This window comes from Triticum urartu, chromosome 4A, assembly GCF_056163025.1.
Source record: "Triticum urartu cultivar PI428250 chromosome 4A, HENAU_Tu73, whole genome shotgun sequence".
Lineage (NCBI taxonomy): Eukaryota > Viridiplantae > Streptophyta > Magnoliopsida > Poales > Poaceae > Triticum > Triticum urartu.
Window position 1 is genome coordinate 80,915,739 of NC_141876.1, and position 23,299 is coordinate 80,939,037.

A 23,299-nucleotide genomic window follows, 5' to 3' on the forward strand; every position below is an offset into this window, starting at 1 on the left:
AGAGTTGACGTTGGACAAGGAAGACAACGTAATGGTTTATGTTTTCTTACACCTGAGATAAATTATATTGTCATGGATCATCCAACATGGTTGAGCTTGCCTTTCCCCCTCATGCTAGCCAAATTAATCGCACCAAGTAGAGATACTACTTGTGCTTCCAAATACCCTTAAAACTAGTTTTGCCATGAGAGTCCACCATATCTACCTATGGATTGAGTAAGATCCTTCAAGTAAGTCGTCATCGGTGCAAGCAATAAAAATTGCTCTCTAAATATGTATGATTGATTGGTGTGGAGGAAATAAGCTTTATACGATCGTGTGATATGGAAGAAATAAAAGCGACAGACGGCATAATAAAGGTCCATATCACAAGTGCCAATATAAAGTGACGTTCTTTCGCATTAAGATTTTGTGCATTCAACCATAAAAGTGCATGACAACCTCTGCTTCCCTCTACGAAGGGCCTATCTTTTACTTTTATCTCCTACCTTGCATAAGAATCATGGTGATCTTCACCCTTCCTTTTTACATTTTATCCTTTGGTAAGCACAGTATGTTGGAAAGATCCTGGTATATATGGCTAATTGGATGTGAGCTTTCATGAACTATTATTGTTGACATTACCCTTGAGGTAAAACATTGGGAGGCAAAACTATAAGCCCCTATCTTTTTCCGTGTCTGATTAAAACTCCATACCCATAAGTATTGCGTGAGTGTCAGCAATTGTGAAAGACTATATGATAGTTGAGTATGTGGACTTGCTAAAAATCTCTTATATATTGACTCTTTCCTATGTTATGATAAATTGCAATTGCTCCAATGACTGAGATTATAGTTTGTTAGTTTTCAATGAAGTTTACGGTTCATACTTGAAATTGTGATTGAATTATTACTCTAGCATAAGAAATCATATGACAAGAATTATGTAAGTTGCTGTTCTAAGAATCATCATGATGCCCTCATGTCCGTATTTTACTTTTATCGACACCTCTATCTCCAAACATGTGGACATATTTTTCGATTTCGGCTTTCGCCTGAGGACAAGCAAGGTCTAAGCTTGGGGGAGTTGATACGTCCATTTTGCATCATACTTGTATATCGATATTTATTGCATTATGGACTGTTATTACACATTATGTCACAATACTTATGCATATTCTCTCTTATTTTACAAGGTTTACATGAAGAGGGAGAATGCCGGCAGCTGGTATTCTGGGCTAGAAAAAGAGCAAATATTAGAGACCTATTCTTCACAACTCCAAAAGTCCTGAAACTTCACGGAAGACGTTTTCAGAATATATAAAAATACTGAGCGCAAGAAGTTCACCAGGGGGCCACACCCTGCCCACGAGGGTGGGGGCACGCCCTACCCCCCCTGGGCGCTCCCCCTACCTCATGGGCCCCCTGGTGGCCCTCCGATGGCCATCTTCTGCTATATGGAGTCTTTCGATGAGGAAAAAAAATCATAAGCCATCTCCTCGGACGAAACTCCGCCGCCACGAGGCGAAACCTTGGCGGAACCAATTTAGGGCTCTGGCAGAGCTGTTCTGCCGGGGAAACTTTCCTTCGGGAGGGGGAAATCATCGCCATCGTCATCACCAACGCTCCTCTCATCGGGAGAGGGCAATCTCCATCAACATCTTCATCAGCACCATCTCCTCTAAAAACCCTAGTTCATCTCTTGTATCCAATTCTTGTCTCCAAGTCCGGGATTGGTACTAGTAGGTTGCTAGTAGTGTTAATTACTCCTTGTAGTTGATGCTAGTTGGTTTATTTGGTGGAAGATCATATGTTCAGATCCTATATGCATATTAATACCCCTCTGATTATGAACATGAATATGCTTTGTGAGTAGTTACGTTTATTCCTGAGGACATGGGAGAAGTCTTGCTATTAGTAGTCATGTGAATTTGGTATTCGTTCGATATTTTGATGAGATGTATGTTGTCTCTCCTCTAGTGGTATTATGTGAAGTTCGACTACATGACACTTCACCATTATTTGGGCCTAGAGGAAGGCATTGGAAAGTAATAAGTAGATGATGGGTTGCTAGAGTGACAGAAGCTTAAACCCTAGTTTATGCGTTGCTTCGTAAGGGGCTGATTTGGATCCATATGTTTCAGGCTATGGTTAGGTTTACCTTAATACTTTTGTTGTAGTTGTGAATGCTTGCAATAGAGATTAATCATAAGTGGGATGCTTGTCCAAGTAAGGACAGTACCCAAGCACCGGTCCACCCACATACCAAATTATCAAAGTACCGAACGCGAATCATATGAACGTGATGAAAACTAGCTTGACGATATTCCCATGTGTCCTCGGGAGCGCTTTTCTCTATATAAGAGTTTGTCCAGGCTTGTCCTTTGCTACAAAAAGGATAGGACCACCTTGCTGCACTTTATTTACTTTTGTTACTTGTTGCTCGTTACAAATTATCCTATCACAAAACTATCTGTTACCACTTGTTTCGGTACTTGCAGAGAATACCTTGCTGGAAACCGCTTATCATTTCCTTCTGCTCCTCGTTGGGTTCGACACTCTTACTTATCGAAAGGACTACGATAGATCCCCTATACTTGTGGGTCATCAAGACTCAGCTCCGTCGCAGGGTGTGGTACGTGCTGATTCAGTGGGCTGGACTTCCGGAGGACGAGGCCACTTGGGAGCGGCGTGATGAGTTCCGCCAACACAATCCAGACTTTCAGCTCGAGGACGAGCTGTTTGCGCAGGCGGGGAGATATGTTATGACCGGCCTGGCTTATGGCCGTAGAAGGCCCACCGGGCAATCTTAGCCCACAAGTTATCTTAGGTTAATTCACGTGCAAGTTATCTAGGTTATAAATATATGTTGTAAGACTCTTTTTCAGATTAAGCAATAAGAATATTATTATCCCTATTGCCCGGCTCCCAGAGGAGCCGGAACCCTAGCCGCCTCTAACCCTAGCCGCTGCCGCCATCTCCCTCCGACGCGACGGCGCCCAGCCACCGGCGCGCCCGATCATCGCCCCGTCCCACTCCATCCTCCCCCTACAACCTCCAGAGCAGGTCCGGTAGGACCCTTGGTTCTACCACGCGGACACGTCCGAACGTGTGCACGGACAGCGAAAGGGAGCCGGCTATTCAACTCGGTGCACCAAATGTCCGTGAAAGTTTTGAATGGATATTTCACAGACGGACTAAATTCATGTAAACCTAATAAAATTGAAACAAGTTCCATATATTACACACAAACTATGCGCTATTTCACAAGTTCAACTGGAAAAAAACTAAACTAATAACTACGCGAGGTACTAGACGGTTACCTCGTAGGCACGGCCTCCGAGGCTGCTGGCACCTCCGTCGTCATTCCCTCTGTCGTCGTCGTCGTTGTCATCGAACTTCAGTGGTGGAAGGTCTCTCATGGATCACAATAGCCCTAATTTGTCACTGTTGCGCGGCTCTCGCGGCTGCTCGTCTGCGTACACCATGAGTCGGCGGTAAGCCATACACCCGCTTTTGCCCTTGCCCTTGTCGGCATGGGCATGGGCGGCATGCTCCGACTCGGACAAACCGATCTTGTAGAGTTGGTTGCTGATCCGACACTAGTGAGGGGCGACCGTCTGCGCAGTGGTCTTGGACCAATCCTCGACCTAGACATACGAGGTCTAAGTTGCATAGGATCTAGTCCTGCGCGGCGTCGGGTGTAGCAAACTCAGCCCGACGCGTCTACTCGGCTGCCGCCTTCACGGTGAGTGAGGATGAGGCATCTTCGCCACCTCCAATATAGTAGAGGATTCGTTCATGCGTGTTGGCGATGGTCGGGATGGGCGCCGCCTCCTTTATGTTTATCGGGCGCCACTGGCTCTCGACGTATCGATGGGACAGCGATAACTGCGCACCACCTTTCCATGTCGAAAACGGTGCTGTGGGGACTCCTATTCCTCCTCCTCCTCCTCCTTGCCTTCCTCTTTCACGCGGCGTCGAGGGTGGCTCTTCCTTGACGCGGCGGTTCGTTCATGTGGGAACAAATATCGGTGTCTAGACCTCGTTGCTAGTTATTGACCGGAAGGTGTTCCGTACATGGTTGCATATTATCAAGCTTGAAACATGAGATAACGGAGAATGGGAGGGAGGGTTTCGAATGTGTTTTGGATGGTCCCCAAAGTATTCTAGGAGGGCCTAGTGATACCATGGAGTGTTCCAGTATGTATGGGAAGGTGACAAAAGTTTTTGTAAGGGCCGAGAACATTTTGGAAGACCCTGCTGGGACGCATCCAAACTTGCTTGGGGGCAAGGTGACCCGGTTTGGGGGAGGCAACCCTAGCAGGGTCAACCCCCCTCCACCTATATAAATATAGATGGGGGCAAACGAGGAAGATACAGAGACCACCCCCACCCGGTCGAGCACTCTCCCTACCTGTTGCGCCCCCTTCTATCTCGGTCTAGATCTCATCTAGACTGAACCTTGCTAGGCTGCTTCTCCCTTTAGTTTTTCCCTGCGGTTTTAGAAGGATGGCTGAGTGCGGCAGAGGCATGACGGAGGCTATGGATCGAGCAGGGCGGGTGGCGAGGCGCCGGGCAGCAGCACCTGCTGTGGGTGGCAGCAGACAACTGTTTGGCCAACACAGGGCAGGGTGGACGAGGCGGGAGGAGGGAGAAGGAAGAAGGTGGCCATGTCATGGGATGTAGAAAGGGCGTGTGGGAGAAAGAAAATAAACAATGCACCTCTTTGTAACCATTGAATTGACATTTGACTGTTGAGGAGGGAGGAGGAAGAATCGATTGACAGAGGGGACATTTTCAGTCCCGTGATGAATATATAGGCGATAGCACGATGCGTGTATTTATGTGTTTTTGCTGATTGAACTATCGATACAAACAAACCAGAGGATATTCTTGTATAAACAAAATTCTAATCAGAGAAAGAAGAAAGTTACTAGTACTATTTACAATTTTTTTGATCATCTATATACTAGTAGTACTATATACATAACTCATTGTACGCTTCACATGTAACAGCACTAGTGTGTCTTTAACGGCAAAGCCCCGTCCGGATCACCATAACTTCAAGTTGCAGCTCATCGTCTTGACCCGGATCCCGCCCTCGGTGCTCAGCCTGTCCAGCACCAGGTCGCACCGGACACGGGGCGTCACCTTGCCGGTCGTCACCGGGCCGACCTTGACCCGCACCGGCACCTCGCCTTGGAACACCAGCGGCAGCTCGCCGCCGGCCATGGCCTCCACGACCCCCGTGCCACCCAGCCGCGCCTCGCTCATGGCGACGTGCACGACCGCGGCGTCGTGGTGGCCCTGGTAGAACGCCGGCAGCGCGCCCTCGGACAGCCGGTACCCGCCGTACCACACGGCGAGGCTGGACCCCTCCTCGTACGAGATGCCGATGGCGCGGTTGGGGTTCTCGAACCGGACCGCCGCGTCGAAGCGCGCGCGCGCGGTCATGTCGTCGTCTATGCCGAAGGCTGTCACGTTGAGCGCGTGCACCGTGTAGAGGGGCATCTTCGGGTCGAGCGCCAGGTAAAGAGCCCCGAGGACGGCCGCGAGGGCGACGGCGAGGGCTGCCACGGCGACAAGGGCGACGCAGGCGAACCGGCGGCAGCTGTTGCGCCGACGGGCCTTGCCCGTGACGAGCGATGACGGCGGCGTAGCGTGCCCTGCCTCGAGGTCACGCTCATTGTGCTGGTGGATCGTGTGGAGGGCTGCCATGCATGCCTCGTACACAGCGCGCGGTACTTCGTTGTCGATCGATGTCTAAAACGACGATGGGTCGTTCCCGCCGTGATTTCCACAGACAATTGAGGGATTTAGTCAGCTGGTGATGTACGTACAAGATACTATATAAAGAGGTATGAGTGTTGCGAACGGGCGCGCAAAGCCGAGACGGGAAGAGTTTCTAAGCCGAGACGGGAAGTGTTCGCAGCCGAGTCTGACAGGGGATCACATAGAACCATGCTAGAAGTACGTACAGTTGACGGTTTAGGTGTGTCTCAGAGCATCTCCAGCCGCGTCCTCAGAAAAGCCTCCCCAGATGTTTCTTCGCGCCGGCGCAGAAAACTCGGCCCAGTCACGCCCTCAGGAGCCTGATTTTCGCCGGCCTGAACCGAATTTAGCGCTAGCGGATCCAGACCGAATCCGGCGCGCTGAGGACGCTCGGGGGCGCTGGGGCGAGCGGTTTGGCACGAAAGAGCCGTGGGTCCGCCGCGTCAGCGACACCGCGCGTCTTCTTCCCCGAACGCCTCGGTTTCCCGCGGGGAATCAATGGCAAGGCTGCCGCCGGTCAGCCTTACCAGTGATTCCTCACGGGCGGCGCGCCGACGCCTCACCTCCCTCGCACGCGTACACACAGGGCGACGCCGCTATATAAGCCGGTGGCCTCCCTCGCCTCTGGCCACACCAGCCACACCAGCCCTACCCCGTCCTCCACCTCTCCCGAGCGCCGCCGCTGAGCCCTCCCTCTCCCTAGCGCCGCCACCGAGCCCTCCCTTTCCCTTCCTCCCGATGGCCGAGCGATTCCCCGGCGATGAGGCTGCGGCCAACGACTTCGGCCACCGATCGCTTCGCGAACAGGAGTCTTGACTCCTGTTCCAGGCGAACATCCTGGCGCCGCCGGACATGCGCGTCGGGACAATGGGGTGGAGACTCAGCAACGGGGGAGTGCTAATTCCCCCGTTGCCCGACGCCGTGGCGAAATCGGGCTACTTCGCCGACGAGGTCGACGTCGTGCGCGCCTCCCTCGCCGACGCCCAGCTCGCCCTCCCCGAGTACGCCGCCGACAACATAGCGGCGTGGACGGTGTACTTCCAGCGCCGGCAGCAGCAGAGGATGGCGTCCACCAACGGCGCGTCGATGGTGGGCGGACCGAAGAACAGCGAGGGACGCCACCTGTGGTGGGGTGTCCCCGGCCGCACCCTCGAGGGCATTCTGACGTACCTCGAGGGCGGCAACGACCCGCCGTTGGCATACCCCCCGGCGAGGGCGGCCGCCACGGCCACGGCTCACCGCCGACGCGACGGGCAATGGTTGTCCAGGAGGTTTGGCGCTTCCTCTTCTTCCTCCTCCTCCCGCTCTTCCTCACACTCGTTCGGCGCTCCGGCGCTGCTCGGCGTCAAGGTCGAGCCCGCGGCGGAGACGCCGCTCGGCCGGCGCACTCGCATCGCCGAACTTTGAACTTTGCTATATTTTTTAATTTTTTTGAACGCGCTTGGGAACGGCCCTGGGACCAGTGGTTGGGGACCAACTCGGTCTCAGACCGAGTTTTTGCGCCGGTTCATCCCCGCCCTCCAGGGGGCCAACGGCTGGAGATGCTCTAAGCACCAACTGTTTTCTAAATTGAAGTATTTACAGTAATCGTACGTGCAAGATATCCCCGGATTACGGTGATCATGGCCAGCGCGCTCCAATAAAATACCACATTAATTCAGAATCATATTGGAAAATGAGGCGGTTTAGTAGTAGTAGCTGGGTGTGTGTTTCATATGTCGTAAGAACTGGTGCTTGTAGCTCTCGCTTATTGGTTTCCCTTAATGGAAATCAGAGGGGGAAACCCTTCTTTGGTCAATTTTTTTGAGGTAAAATCACCCAGAATCGTAGAACTTGTGCTCAATGTTCAATTTAGTATTAGAATTTTAAAAATACGAATTCGTAGTTACTTAACTCGATTCAAGCGTGCACATACAGTTACAAAATACGAAAGAGGATGTATTTGTGATTATGGTCCCACCTGTCAGTGACTGATGGTACTTAGCCGACGTATTTTTGCATAAAACATCCTTGTGTTTTCTTTATTTGTGGAAAAAGCAGACCACCGCCACACATTTTTCACAAACAACTGTACTGTTTATATATGAGAAAATTAACAGAAAATGTGGGCGTCAGGTCTCGAACCCGACACCTACTAAGACGAGACGTTCCAGTACAACCACTTCACCAATTAGCTTCAAATGCCACTTCAACATTTTGCACGCACTATTTTTTAATGTTTTATGTAAGTAATAAAGTTATGTTCAAATATTTGTGTTAGAAAACAATATACATACAGATGATGATTAGTAAATAAAAACATTTAAATATGAACCAGTGTATTATATAAAATATATTTAGTAAAACATAATAAGTAATAAAAACATTTAAATAAAATCATTCATGATATTTTTTAAACATAAGTAATAAATAATGTTCAAATATTTGTGTTTTAAAAATATTATACATACAAACAATGATTAGTAAATAAAAACATTTAAATATAAACATATGTATCATATAAAAAATAGGTAATACGGAAATTGAAAATATTTTTAAAATAAATATGTTTAATGAATCCAGGGAAATTTATACATCCTCAGCTTATATTTAAATTATACTGAATGATGAATACATGCATTTACTAAATATTTATCAATGTTCACTTATGTATATTTTTTACTGATGACTGATATTCAATAAAATTATATAATTTAAATATTAGACACGATTTAATATATTCATATCAACAGTTTAAACTTAAAATACGAATGTTTTAAATTATATACAAACATTAAATTATAAAAATGTTCCTATAATTCTTGAAATATTTTTATGATTAAATTAACATTTCTGAATTGTAAATTTTAAAATATTTTATTTCTTAGATTAGAAAAGCATTTTTATAATTCATAAATGTCATTTTAACTATATGTATATTTTAAAATTATATATGAACAATTTTAATAAAGTTTATAACACGTGAATATATAAGCGTTATTTTATTGCTGAGATTATACTATCGGTCGTGAACGGCTGGTGAATTGTTTTTAGTTTGCGTTTATTCTTTGCTATGGCTGGTGACTTTTTTTAGTTTGCGTTTATTCTTTGCTTTGGCTGATGTCCACGCGAACATCGTACTGAAAAACATTGTGTATGTTACTCCAACAGGAATAGTGCATGGCCGAGTGGTTAGGCCGTGCGTGGTTTACGTTGCCCGTTAAGAGGTCATCGGATTGAATCAGTGTTACGCGTTTTTTTATTCCTATTTTACCTAACCACAATGCTCCTCAAGAGGGGGGGTTTCCGCAAATAAAAAGGGCAAGGGGTTTTGAGCACAAATACACCGCGCCCTCCTCTATCACTGCCTGAGCCATACGCACGTGGCATGCCATGCAAACGGCTCGTATGTCCGCAAACATGTTTTGTGATCGTATTTGCACAGGATGTGAAGTTACATGACTATAAATCCGTATTTTTAAAGTTCTAACATCAAACTGAACGTCAAGCACAAGTTCTATAACTTATGGTGATATTATCTAAATTTTTTTTAGGGGGGGGGGGGGGGGGGGGGGGGTAGGGGGACGACTCCATCGCCTCCCTCTCTTTGCTCCCCTCCTGCCCGCTCGTCCTCGCCAGAGGGCGCAACTAGACGAACGCCGGCACCGGCGGGGCGCCGTTTCACTTTCTCTTGGATGGTAGCGGCGTGGGAGGCAACCGCTGTGAGGAAGCGCTATGCTTATGCGGAGCATGGCGGCGTGGGGTGGGGGCAATGGTGTAGGCACGCACGGGCGGCATGATGACTGCGAGGCTGTGGGGCATGGCGTGCTCGGGGCGGCGATACCTCCATCTGTGGTTGTCGTGGCGTTCGAGTGTGCTCTGAGCATGCTCTGCAGTGTCGTCTGCGACCTGTTTGTTGAAATATTTAAAGTAAGGACGACAATTTTAGGGAGTGCGGATGTCTGACAGAAAAAGTAGGGGGTCAAAGCAGACGCACCCGAGCACCGAGTACTTCCGCAGACGTTTGAGGGGTGAGATTTGCAAAGTTCAGTTGTAGATGCTCTAACCCCCACCTTCTCTGGCGCTGATAAGTGGCACATTGCATGCACATCATTTGTCGCAACCAAGTGTATCTATTTTTTTAGATTTATTTATTCAAAACATTTTATCTTTTGAACCGTGCGTCCAAATCTTAAACTGCATTCAATGTTGGATTTCTCACGTTGAAATCATCGAAAGTAGAATTCATGCTAGTATGTTTCGATGAGTTTTTAAACGAAAAAACCTAAAATAGAAAAAAAACTAGAAAAGGATACAAATAAAGCTCAAAACACGAAAATAACAAAAAACTAGTTCACGAAAAAATGAACACCAAAAAAGGAAGAAAAAAAGAAGCCTGGAAGCATGGTTGCGGTTTTTCACATTCTTTTGTAGCACACACATTGTTTTCCCCATTTTTTGGAGAATATGTGCTTCTCGCGGTAGAAAAACTATGCTTCCATGAGAAGCAACATATATTTTTCGGAGAAGCACAACTTGTGGAAGCAAATATGTTCCTCTTGTGTACACACAAATTTATTTTCCTTTTTCAAGAAGCACAATTGTGTTTTTCGCGGACACACTTTTTTTCTCGTTGTGTTTCTCATGAAAGCAAATCCATACTTCTCGTGAAAGCATAGCTACACTACTAGAGAAAAGCCTAGCAGCAGCGCACGTTTTAGGCTTATCAGTAACGCGGGCAGGAGCGCTACTGGTACGGCACTACAGCTAAAGGTTAGCAGTAGCGTGCGTTAACTCACGCTGCTGCTATATCGACTTAGTAGTAGTGCTCTCTCCAAAGAGCGCTACTGGTAATTACGAGTAGCGCTTCTCCCTTCCCGCGCTATTACTATTATTTCGTATTTTTTTTATTTCATGTTGTATTCATACACCTTTATACAAGTTTTCATACAACAGGAATTTAGAGATTGTTTTTACATCATAATGAGTTATTACATCACGGGGTGAAAGAACCGTGGACTAGTTTCAAGTGGATGGACATCCACTTGAAACTAATTCACGGTTCTTTCAACCAATGATATAATAAATATCATCATCATCATATTATTAACAACTTATCATCATAATACATCATTGTCATATAACACCTCCTCATGATCATCGTTTTCATCAATGAGACATCACATAGCAAATTGGTCACTAGTCATAATCACAACTATTCCTCATCATCAACTCCAACACATTGTACCACATAATAAACATATTGTACCTCATAGGACCTACTACATTCTCTTAGGACCTACTATATTCTCTAAGGTAAAATAGTATAAAACAAGATAGCCCGTGACTCTCCATTATGGAGAATGACGATTATCCTGTCTTCAATTCTTGCCTTTCGCTTAATGTTGCTTCCAAGAACCTCCTTACGAATGTCCAAACATTTTTTCCATTCTTTGATTAGCATGTGTTCACCGGATTTAGAAATCCGATATGCACAGGTGAGATCCGTAGGATGACCTGGCTGTATGTTCAGAACTTCAAGGCGACAATTCTGATACATCAGATGAGGCACACAATCCATCGGGATTTTCTGTTGAAAAATATAGTAATAACTTAGTAGTTAGTAATGATGTACTAGTTTTAGAAGTATGCAAAAGATGCACGGATGTCGTAATAATAAAAAAATCTTACCAGGGTATCTTCATAGAAGTTACCGTGGTTCAACACGTGCACTAGTGGCACGTATTCACCATAATTTGGAGGAGTTCGATAATAGGTATTGTAATTCTCAAGATATGTATAAAATATGATCAGATGATTTTTCTCCTTATAAGTTAATTCGGAGCCATCGGTGTAGTGGGTTTTGTCTACCATCTTTCGCACATTATTTGAAGAATCAAAATAAGCTGTCAATGGAAATAAGTTGTCAATTATTTTGAAATAAACAATATAAATTAGTTAATAACTATGTTTGAGAAACTCACATAGCGGTAGAATCGGAAGCGTATCAACAAGCACCCAAATGTCCATATTGTCTTGCTCGATGTCAGGATCACCAAGATCCATGTTGACAATCATATCCTCATAAAAACCATACATCTTGCAAAGTGCTTCCCAATTTTGGCAACCAAAATGGGTTACGCTCTGAGAATTGTACAGGTTTACTTCAAAATTTATATCATGATGGGTCCTTAGGTGTATTTTCTTTGTTTCAAATTTTTCATGGTCTTCAAAACCCATCCTCTCCAAGACATAGCATCTTGCATAGCATGGGATAAGCTAGTCGAATTGTAAAATATGAAAATTAGACGTTGAAATAGTTGAAGTCGTGCTTAATTACGAAAAAAACACTTGTCGTCGTTGCTTACCGTTTCAACATCGAAGGTCTCCTCGAGCTTAATGCTGAAGTGCCGATCTTCGTCTAGGTGAGGCCTGTCGCACAAACCTCGATCGTCGTGGCACCAGCTGCACTCCCCCGAGAAACTTTCGTCGTCCGAGTATGACATTTCCTACGTTCATAATTCAAAGATTAAACTTGTACAATTAAATATATGTACTAAAAAACCTAAATTACATCATTATTATTCATCACGGGTTGACTATCAGTCTGTCGAGTCTTTTCTTGAAAACTCTCAGCATAACAAAGGTCTAGCACAAGGAGAAGAAGGAGAAACGACCCCCACGACAACGGTCAGGATTCTTCGGCCTCGACAGGCTTAAAGTCAACCCAAAATGTCATTTAATTATTTTTCGAGAAAATCCAGGCCACTCGGTATTTGCTACATATTCTAGCACAAGTCATGCCAAAAATCACAGAAAATTCTGGCATGACCTTTGCTAAAAAGGGACATATCGAGCGCCTGAATTTGCCGCAACGGAAATTAATCAACACTCTGGCAAAACATAGGCCACTCGGAGGTGCAACCTGAACATGACCGACCACTTGGGCAACCACATATCCTATTTGAGCAACACAAGATATACATGTTTTTATCTACATCATATCTTATAGGACTCATATTGATATGGAGATTTGGCTGGTCTCACCTCGAGGTCGGAGGGGGTCGGTAACGAGGACGACGGCGGGGATGATGGAGGGGCTCCTTGATGGAGAGGCTCTGATACCAAAGCTGTCAGGATCCCGATCCTAAGTCACACCGATCTAGCATGTAACACATCATATCACTTTGCGGCCTCACGCACGGTATTCCCACGGGTGCCACCTTACCTGGCCTGGGACTGTTTGTGCTTTTGGCTCACTTATATGATAGTGTCGCCAGCATCCATATGACAAAGAACCCGGGCCGACATGGCTAGTCGTGAACCCAAAGCGGCACTAACCCATGGGAACAGGCATACATGAATCAACTTCGAGCATGTCGGTCATCAGCGTGTGAATCCGGGCTGTAGCACTGGGCTAACAGGACTCCGGGAACCCGGGCTGTAGCAGGCTAGGCAGGACTCCGGATGTCACCGTGTGACATTTCCCCGAAGGGACAGACACAGGAACGAAGTGAAACACATGCCGGCCAGTTAAGTGTCCTGAGCAGTAGTGCTAGGCTAGCAGGACTCCGGTGAACCGGGCTGTAGCAGACTACTATGGCTCATGGAAGCACTAGACTACATTTCTCCATAAGAGAGGCTGCCAAGGATAAACAACTAGATTGTCGGATCCCACACATACCAAGCATTTCAATCATACACACAATATGCTCGATATGTGTAAATACAACATGGCATCACAACATAACTCTACAACTCAAGTATTTATTCATTAGGCTCCGAGGAGCGGGATACTACAAACATGGGTCTCATGACCCAACAATCATAGCATACAATTCAAGCATATGCGGAAGCTTAACATGTCTGAGTACAGACATCTACAAATGAAAAAGGCTAAGAAGCCTGACTATCTACCAGATCCTGCCGAGGGCACAAGATCGTAACTGAGGTATCAAGCTAAACGTCGAAGTCCACGTGGAACTACTAGCGAGACTGAAGTCTCTCTGCAAAACATAAATTAAGCAAACGTGAGTACAAATGTACCCAGCAAGACTTACATCAGAACTAACTACATATGCATCGGTATCAACAAAGGGGTGGTGGAGTTTAACTGCAGCAAGCCAGCTTTGACTTAGTGGCTAACCTGAACTACGACTGCAAGCAACTCTTTTTGAGGTGGCGCACATGAGTCCACATATTCATCATATCAATACACCACTATGGATCCGCTCCCGTCTCCCTACGAGCACGCCATCCATAGCACTCACGCTTATCTTGCGCATTTTAGAGTATCCACTTTCACTTGTCTATGAACTATTATAGGCAACCCAGAAGTCCTTTACCGCGGACACGGCTATTCGGATAGATCATTTATAACCCTGCAGGGGTGTACTTCGTCACACATGTTTCCACCACTTAGCGTCTGCACACGACATGTGCTCGGCAGACTTCAAGCGAAAGCCGACGTGGGTGTAGACCACGACCTGACTAACCACACAAGTCTTTAGTCCAAGTTTATCGCCTATTCGGGTTCCATCCGCAAGGAAATCCGGCCGGGGTGTCCTCAACGGCCCGAAATGATGTGTACAGGGTCCCGAGACGCCAAACGGGCGCCCGGCATACCCGGCCACAGTGTATCTACCGCATCATAGCCCACCCTAGGGTCAGCTCTACGCACGACCGCCAACACATAACCTACAAACACCAGAAACTAGTTGCAACTCCTGGACAGAGGACGAGAGGGGTCAACAAGTCGAGCGGGGTCATATTTCAGGGCCCAATGTGTGGTAGTAGCTGTTTCATGGATCACAAACACAGAACTCAGTTCCTGAGGACGGTTTCAGTGAGACAACCCACCATGTACTCCTACATCGCCTCTCACCGCTACCTTTACCAAATTGTGTTCACACACTTAGCTCACACACCGTAGGACATGTTTACACACCTCCGATTCATCCCCGATGAACCAGACCTGACACGACTCTATGCAAGAGCAGGCATGACAAACAAGCATGACTGAGTAGGCACCTCAGGGATCAAACAACTCCTACTCATGCTAGTGGGTTTCATCTATTTACTGTGGCAATGACATGTCATGTAGAGGATAAGGGGTTCAACTACCGCAGCAAGTAAAAGATGAATCGTTGTTGTCCTAATGCAGTAAAGGAGAGCAGGAGCGAGAGAGTGGGATTGTATCGGAATGAGCAAGGGGTTTTTGCTTGCCTGGCACTTCTGAAGACAGTATAATTCTTCATCGGTGTCATCGATCACATCATCGGAACATCGTCTACTGAAGGGGGACAAACACCGGCAATAGAGAAGAACATAATCAATGCATATGCGACAATATGATGCATGATCATGACATGGCAATATGCTGTGATTTGAGCTAATGCATCTAGTTATGATTTAAATGAAGTTGGTTTGAATACATGATTGAAATTCCAACTCCATATATGATTATTTAAATGCCCTTTATTTGTTTTGTCCAAAACACAGGACAAACATTGTTCAAACATGCATGAAAATGGTACAGATGGATTCCTTGAGTTTTTCTGATAATTTTTCATATATAAATCTTTTCATTTGGAGTTACGGTTGAATTTCTATGATTTTTAGAAGTTTGGGGGTAATTTCTGAAAATAATAAATCATTTAAGATTTATTTAAATTTCAGAAAGGAATTATTGCGTCAGCATGACCTCACAGTGACGTCAGCAGGTCAACGGCTCGGTCCAGGTCAAACCTGACGTGTGGGGTCCACACGTCAGTGACACAGTTAACTAACAGGGTTAACTAAAATTAAACTAAACCTAATATAATTTAGTTAAGGCCTGGGCCCATATGTCAGTGACTCTAGGGGGTTAGTTAGGCGCTAATGACGGTGCCACGTCACCAGCCACCAGAGTTGGACGCCGGCGACCAAACCCGACGGCGGAGGATCGCCGGAGTTGCCCAGGACGGCACTACAGGGGTCGGCTCGACGCGCTAGAGGCACCAGAGGGATGCCCATCCTCGCACGCATCTAGGGGATCACGCGGGAGGCTGCGGGGTGGACGGAGACGATGGCCACGGCAACCATGGCGGTGGCCGGAGCTACGGGAACGGCGGGTTCGGTGCTACGGAGCGTTTCGAGACGAATTGGTGGGGTCTGCGGCTTCCTGAGGAAGCGCTGAGCACGCCTACATGCTCTGGTGCGACATGCGGGTGTTGCAACCGCGGCGGCGACATGGCCGACGGCGGGGAGCGCTCGGCTCCGGTGGTTGATGTGGCTAGGGGGCGAAAACGACGGCGGGGAGAGAGGGGTTGGGAGCAGGGGCTCACGGAGATGCCGAAGAGGGGGTCAGCGAGCTCGGGGAGGTCCTGGCGGCGCCAATCGACCGAAGAAGGGCTCGGGTGCCCGAGGTTGAAGACGAAGGCGAAGACGGCGTTCGGCGGCATTTGGAGTCGCGTGAGTCAACAGGGGGGCGTAGGCGACGGTGGCGGAGCCCCTGGGCATGTCGGAGAGGTGAGGGGGAGGCTCAGGGCACGGCAGCAACGAGCAGCGGTGACGGCTGCGCTCGGGTGGGTGCGCGCGAGAGGGACAGGGGAGGGGATGAGCATGGGGGAGAGGAGTGAGAGGGCCTGGGGGGTGCGTGGCGTCTCCAGGGGGGTCGTCGCACAGGCAGGCAGCCTGGAGGTGGCCGGCGGGTGGCCACGCGCAGCGGGCACGCGCCCGCGTCCTTCTGGCGCAAGGAGGACGACGACTGGCAACTGGGCTCTGGTGGGCTGGCTGCTGCTGGGCCTCTCAGGTAAGGCCAGGTAGGTTTGTGTTCTATTTTATTTTTCTGTTCTCTTTTCTATTTTTCTGTAATTGTTTTTGACTTAAATAAAATGCTAAGGCATTTTCAAAAACCCTGAAAATAATTGTGGGCACTTTTGAAAATATTTCCAATAGCCCTCAACCACTTTTAGAATTATTTGGGCATTTTAATTATTTATAGCAATTAAATGCCCAAATTCAAATACTTTATGAATTCATTCAAAAATCCAAAGTGACCTAGGAAAATGTGCACCATTTTTGGCAGAGGTTCTAGACCAATTCAAAAATTATGAACTTTTCCAAAGGAGTTTTGGGATCATTGAAAATGATTTTTTTTATTTGAACCTAATTGGATTCATCTGTGCTAGGGTTTCAACAGTCCCCAATTCAAATTCATAAGAATTTAAACATGATGCAACACATGACTAGCTATCTCAGAGCATACTAGAACTAGGGATGTGACAACTCACCCCCACTAAAACAAGAATCTCGTCCCGAGATTCAAGAAGTGAAGTAAGAAGACAAAGGGGTCACAAAACTATCACAGTCTTCTCGATCCAACTGCCCTTCTCGAAGATACCGATATATTGCATCACATTGATCTTGACGTCTTGCTTTGGGAACTACATCCAACATGACAACGAGAAGAAAGGGAAAATTTAGAAGAATCGATCTTCTTGTGGTTCGAGCAAGTTAGTATCATCTTGATGATCACAAGATCAACTCACTGGATGAGACATAGAAACATCTGTCGAGAAGAGACACGATACACACATCAAGAATGATGGAAATGAGCATATGACAAGGTTTAAATAAGTAGCGGAATTCCCACACCTAGGAGGGTGGTGAACGGTGTCAACGTAGCGAGGAGTTGGGTTGCCATGATACCATAACGAGACACCCTAGAGAAGGATGACTCATAGGATTATCCTTTAAGTGGCAAAAAGAATTACTTTTGGCCCATAGATTAATAAAATTATCTATACCAGCCTAGGGAAAATCTCGAGCAATGGTTTGAAGGAGTTCGAAGAAATGGCGTACTCGGACTAGGATGGATGATGTGGTCTACCTTGTTGAAGACAATGCAATGGATGATTTTTGCTTATCACCGAATGGATGGGACCCATGGTAGGACCACTTTTGAAGATGATCCTAAACAACAATTACTGAGAGGGCAACCCATGGGAATTGGCATAATGGAGGTGCAAGCTGGGAACAACATGTAGATGTTGGGAATGTTCCAACCATCATATCTGCCTGAGATTCAGATCTGGTTGGTGATAGGATACTTCAGACAGCATGTCTGAAAAAGAAAATTGGCAACACAAACCAACGAGATGAGTTGCGAGATTCTCGGGAAATGAACTACGATAGCAAGCTCCAGAACATGAGCCAGTTCTGCTACACACATGTGAACACACTGTCGCAGACAATCATGACCACATAGTAGTCTTATAATGAAACACTACCGAGTTCAGGTGGGGAACCATCGACAAGGATATCGAAGTCTCCACGCGTGTAAGTACAAAGGATTAACCTTAGAACAGACTCCGTTTTTCTTGAACAAGTCAATCAGTGGCTTGGTGTGCTAGGGATACATATAGAATGAAGGTTGCAAGTCTCCAAACCATAGTATACTTTGCACATATGCATGACTGACTTGGGATGGTTCTAGAGGAAGCAAAAACAATCTTTCTCGAACTCACGGCGGCAGCCAAATGCACATGAATTCGAGGAAGTCACTTCTTCCATCCAAGCCTAGGCTTCATGAACGGAACACGAAGGCATTGCTTATAAAATTTTCAACACTAGGTTGATGTTCAGCATGAATCATGGGGGAGACAAAATGCTGCTGATGGGCTCAACAACAACTCATCGGAATTTCCATATCACTGGACTTCCACCATCATGTGAACACGGTGATAGCATTGGCCAGACCAAAAGATATAATGGTGTATGCCCGAGGGATCAACCATGGTAAGACACCATTACGAACATTGTTGGTTCTGATTTGACTTGACGATAGCCCATACTCAAGTCAAAGTTTTGACAAGGCAATAGATTCAACAACTGATCACGAGGAACAATCGATGAAGATATCATCTTTCTTCAACTAACACACAAACACAAAGATATCCCTTTGGAACGAACTAAGTTGGACAAGCTTTCATCTTCCAACTCTCCAAGTTGTTGTTTAGCTTAACGAACTAGCGCATGGGTATCCAACACAGATTCTTGGAGAATGGGTGGTTTGGAGGAAAACCAACATGATCACGAACTCAACATAGCGGTCAGGTGACAACCTGGTAATACTTCCGAGAAGATCTTCGGAAAATCACGAACCACCGATATGTTACTAAGCTCGAGAACAATCTTGCTTTTCAGGGCAAGACGATGTGACCAAACAAGAGAGGGATTGATGCAATCCTAACTCTTGATCGAAGGGTGCACCAGGAAAAATGGACTAGGTAGCACGACCAGTCTTAGAATGATAATTCAATAACCAGCACGCTAAGAATGAGAGTATTGTCCATTAACTACCAAGCAACGGAGTTGCTAGGAGTATTGATATCGCACATCATGGTACACTTGTCGGCATTCCAGTTAAAATAACACAGGAACCGAGGAATGAACAATGATGGCAAGAAGTATTACTGCCTCAAGAATTCATAAGAGGTGGTGCAATTCTCATGACACTCTTGACATAAAGATGGTAACACTCCAAGGTACAGCAGAGCAAAAGCTGGTTTGGCATTTTGATCTTGAGAATACAATTGCTTTGACTCAATCCTAGATATGGATGAGGTTCTGGAGTTTGTTTCTCCTATTCATTCTGAAATAGAACGGCTTGATGGACCACAAAAATAGTAGGCATCGATGAACACGATCACACACATACCCTTGACTATCAATTGATAGACGAAGGTCAGAAGACAGAAGACAAACTAAAGGGGGACAGCTCAAAGGAACATATGATTTTCTGAGTTGTGGATGCATAGATTAGTATGTCGAGCAAAGTTCAACATTTCTTCCGGATAACCCATGCGGAGAAGGTAGAACTGGCAGATTCACAATATAGAATGGAGAACTCATTGAGAGCACTCTTGTTGTGATCTTTCGGTTCAAGAGAACTTCTGCCAAAATGGTTCATGGTATTTGGAAGAAGGGAATACCATGGACCTCGAGGACTAATGCAAAGGTTACTAATATCCTATTGGAACTAGCAACACTATCAACATGAGGTAAGCAGGGTGAATCTCGGGTTTAGAGACCCAGGAGTAGAATACCTACCACTAGGTGGCATCACGGAATGCTTTCGGGAATGACAGCCAGATTCATCACACTGGGAACACAAAACATGGCTAGATTACTAGGTGACTCCCTAAAACAACTAGGGTCATAATACTAACTCCAACATATATGTCGAGGCAATAGAGTACCTCAACTCACCGATTAGTGTGCTTAATCTGGCCCAAAAGGACATCGGGAACGGGAAGAAGGGATTTGCAAATGCATCAGCCTGTTTAGAAACCTGGGATGACTCGGACAGCATAACGGCTGTAAATGCTCAAAAACATTTGAGACAGCCTGCAAAAGGGTGGCATAACCACTCAACATCACAATATCAAGGTTCTGAGATCAACTGTCAACATACAAAAGTAGTAGAAACTGAACTGAGGCTTGAAACCATCAATCATATAAGTCTATGGATTAGTAACACGTCATCCTGATAGAAAGATGAGAAGCCTAGTTCTTAATCCCCGTAGAAAGGAAGAGGCTGACTCAGATCAGAAGGGCATAAGGTAAAGGAGTAAAAGGAGCCTTATGTTCCCTACCCCAATCAATTCCCTTACATAACTAAAGCATTCCTAGACACAACTTCGACCAGTTTGGCTTGGTAATCCTACAGGCAGTCAGGCTCTGATACCAAAGCTGTCAGGACCCCGATCCTAAGTCACACCGATCTAACATGTAACACAAAATATCACTTTGCGGACTCACGCACGGTATTCCCACGGGTGCCACCTTACCTGGCCCGGGACCGTTTGCGCTTTTGTCTCACATATATGATAGTGTCGCTAGCATCCATATGACAAAGAACCCGGGCCGACATGCCTAGTCGTGAACCCAAAGCGGCACTAACCCATGGGGACAGGCATACATGAATCAACTTCGAGCATGTCGGTCATCAGCGTGTGAATCCGGGCTGTAGCACTGGGCTAACAGGACTCGAACCTGGGTTGTAGCAGGCTAGGCAGGACTCCGGATGTCACCGCGTGACATTTCCCCGAAGGGACAGACACAGAAACGAAGTGAAACACATGCCGGCCAGTCAAGTGTCCTGAGCAGTAGTGCTGGGCTAGCAGGACTCCGGTGAACCGGGCTGTAGCAGACTACTATGGCTCATGGAAGCACTAGACTACATTTCTCCATAAGAGAGGTTGCCAAGGATAAACAACTAGATTGTCGGATCCCACACATACCAAGCATTTCAATCATACACACAATATGCTCGATATGTGTAAATACAACATGGCATCACAACATAACTCTACAACTCAAGTATTTATTCATTAGGCTCCGAGGAGCGGGATACTACAAACATGGGTCTCATGACCCAACAATCATAGCATACAATTCAAGCACATGCGGAAGCTTAACATGTCTGAGTACAAACATCTACAAATGAAAAAGGCTAAGAAGCCTGACTATCTACCAGATCCTGCTGAGGGCACAAGATCGTAGCTGAGGTATCAAGCTAAACATCGAAGTCCACGTGGAACTACTAGCGAGACTGAAGTCTCTCTACAAAACATAAATTAAGCAAACGTGAGTACAAATGTACCCAGGAAGACTTACATCAGAACTAACTACATATGCATCGGTATCAACAAAGGGGGTGGTGGAGTTTAACTGCAGCAAGCCAGCTTTGACTCAGTGGCTAACCTGAACTACGACTGCAAGCAACTCTTTTTGAGGTGGCGCACACGAGTCCACATATTCACCATATCAATACACCACTATGGATCCGCTCCCCTCTCCCTACGAGCACGCCATCCATAGCACTCACGCTTATCTTGCGCATTTTAGAGTATCCACTTTCACTTGTCTATGAACTGTTATAGGCAACCCAGAAGTCCTTTACCACGGACACGGCTATTCGAATAGATCATTTATAACCCTGCAGGGGTGTACTTCGTCACACATGCTTCCACCACTTAGCGTCTGCACACGACATGTGCTCGGCAGACTTCAAGCGAAAGCCGACGTGGGTGTAGACCACGACCTGACTAACCACACAAGTCTTTAGTCCAGGTTTATCGCCTATTCGGGTTCCATCTTCAAGGAAATCCGGCCGGGGTGTCCTCAACGGCCCCAAACGATGTGTACAGGGTCCCGAGACGCCAAACGGGCGCCCGGCATACCCGGCCACAGTGTATCTACCGCATCATAGCCCACCCCTAGGGTCAGCGCTACGCACGGCCGCCAACACATAACCTACAAACACCAGAAACTAGTTGCAACTCCTAGACAGAGGACGAGAGGGGTCAATAAGTCGAGCGGGGTCATATTTCAGGGCCCAATGTGTGTTAGTAGCTGTTTCATGGATCACAAACACAGAACTCAGTTCCTGAGGACGGTTTCAGTGAGACAACCCACCATGTACTCCTACATGGCCTCTCACTACTAACTTTACCAAATCGTGTTCACACACTTAGCTCACACACCGTAGGACATGTTTACACACCTCCGATTCATCCCCGATGAACCAGACTTGACACGACTCTATGCAATAGCAGGCATGACAAACAAGCATGAATGAGTAGGCACCTCAGGGATCAAACAACTCCTACTCATGCTAATGGGTTTCATCTATTTACTGTGGCAATGACAGGTCATGCAGAGGATAAGGGGTTCAACTACCGCAGGAAGTAAAAGATGAATTGTTGTTGTCCTAATGCAGTAAAGGAGAGCAGGAGCGAGAGAGTGGGATTGTATCGGAATGAGCAAGGGGGTTTTGCTTGCTTGGCACTACTGAAGATAGTATAGTTCTTCATCGGTGTCAGCAATCACATTGTCGGAACGTCGTCTACTGAAGGGGGACAAACACCCGCAATAGAGAAGAACACAATCAATGCATATGCGACAATATGATGCATGATCATGACATGGCAATATGCTGTGATTTGAGCTAATGCATCTAGTTATGGTTTAAATGAAGTTGGTTTGAATACATGATTGAAATTCCAACTCCATATATGATTATTTAAATGCCCTTTATTTGTTTTGTCCAAAACAGAGGACATACATTGTTCAAACATGCATGAAAATGGTACAGATGGATTCCTTGAATTTTTCTTATAATTTTTCATATATAAATCTTTTCATTTGGAGTTACGGTTGAATTTTTATGATTTTTAGAAGTTTGGGGGTAATTTCTGAAAATAATAAATCATTTAAGATTTATTTAAATTCCAGAAAGGAATTATTGCGTCAGCATGACCTCACAGTGACGTCAGCAGGTCAACGGCTCGGTCCAGGTCAAACCTAACGTGTGGGGTCCACACGTCAGTGACACAGTTAACTAACAGGGTTAATTAAAATTAAACTAACCTAATATAATTTAGTTAAGGCCTGGGCCCATATGTCAGTGACTCTAGGGGGTTAGTTAGGCGCTAATGACGGTGCCACGTCACCAGCCACCGGAGTTGGATGCCGGCGACCAAACCCGACGGCGGAGGATCGCCGGAGTTGCCCGGGA

General features: G+C 46.2%; 1 protein-coding gene across 1 annotated transcript; it reads right to left on the reverse strand.

Moving 5' to 3' along the window:
- Positions 1 to 5,034: 5,034 nt before the first annotated feature.
- Positions 5,035 to 5,700, reverse strand: LOC147974880 (NDR1/HIN1-like protein 6). Its single transcript, XM_087519568.1, has one exon. The coding sequence runs from the start codon at positions 5,698 to 5,700 to the stop codon at positions 5,035 to 5,037; it is 666 nt and encodes a 221-aa protein (XP_087375694.1).
- Between the last annotated feature and the right edge of the window lie 17,599 nt (positions 5,701 to 23,299).

Excerpts from the sequence above, each read along its gene's own strand:
- LOC147974880 (XM_087519568.1), bottom strand. The coding sequence starts at position 5,700 with ATGGCAGCCCTCCACACGATCCACCAGCACAATGAGCGTGACCTCGAG.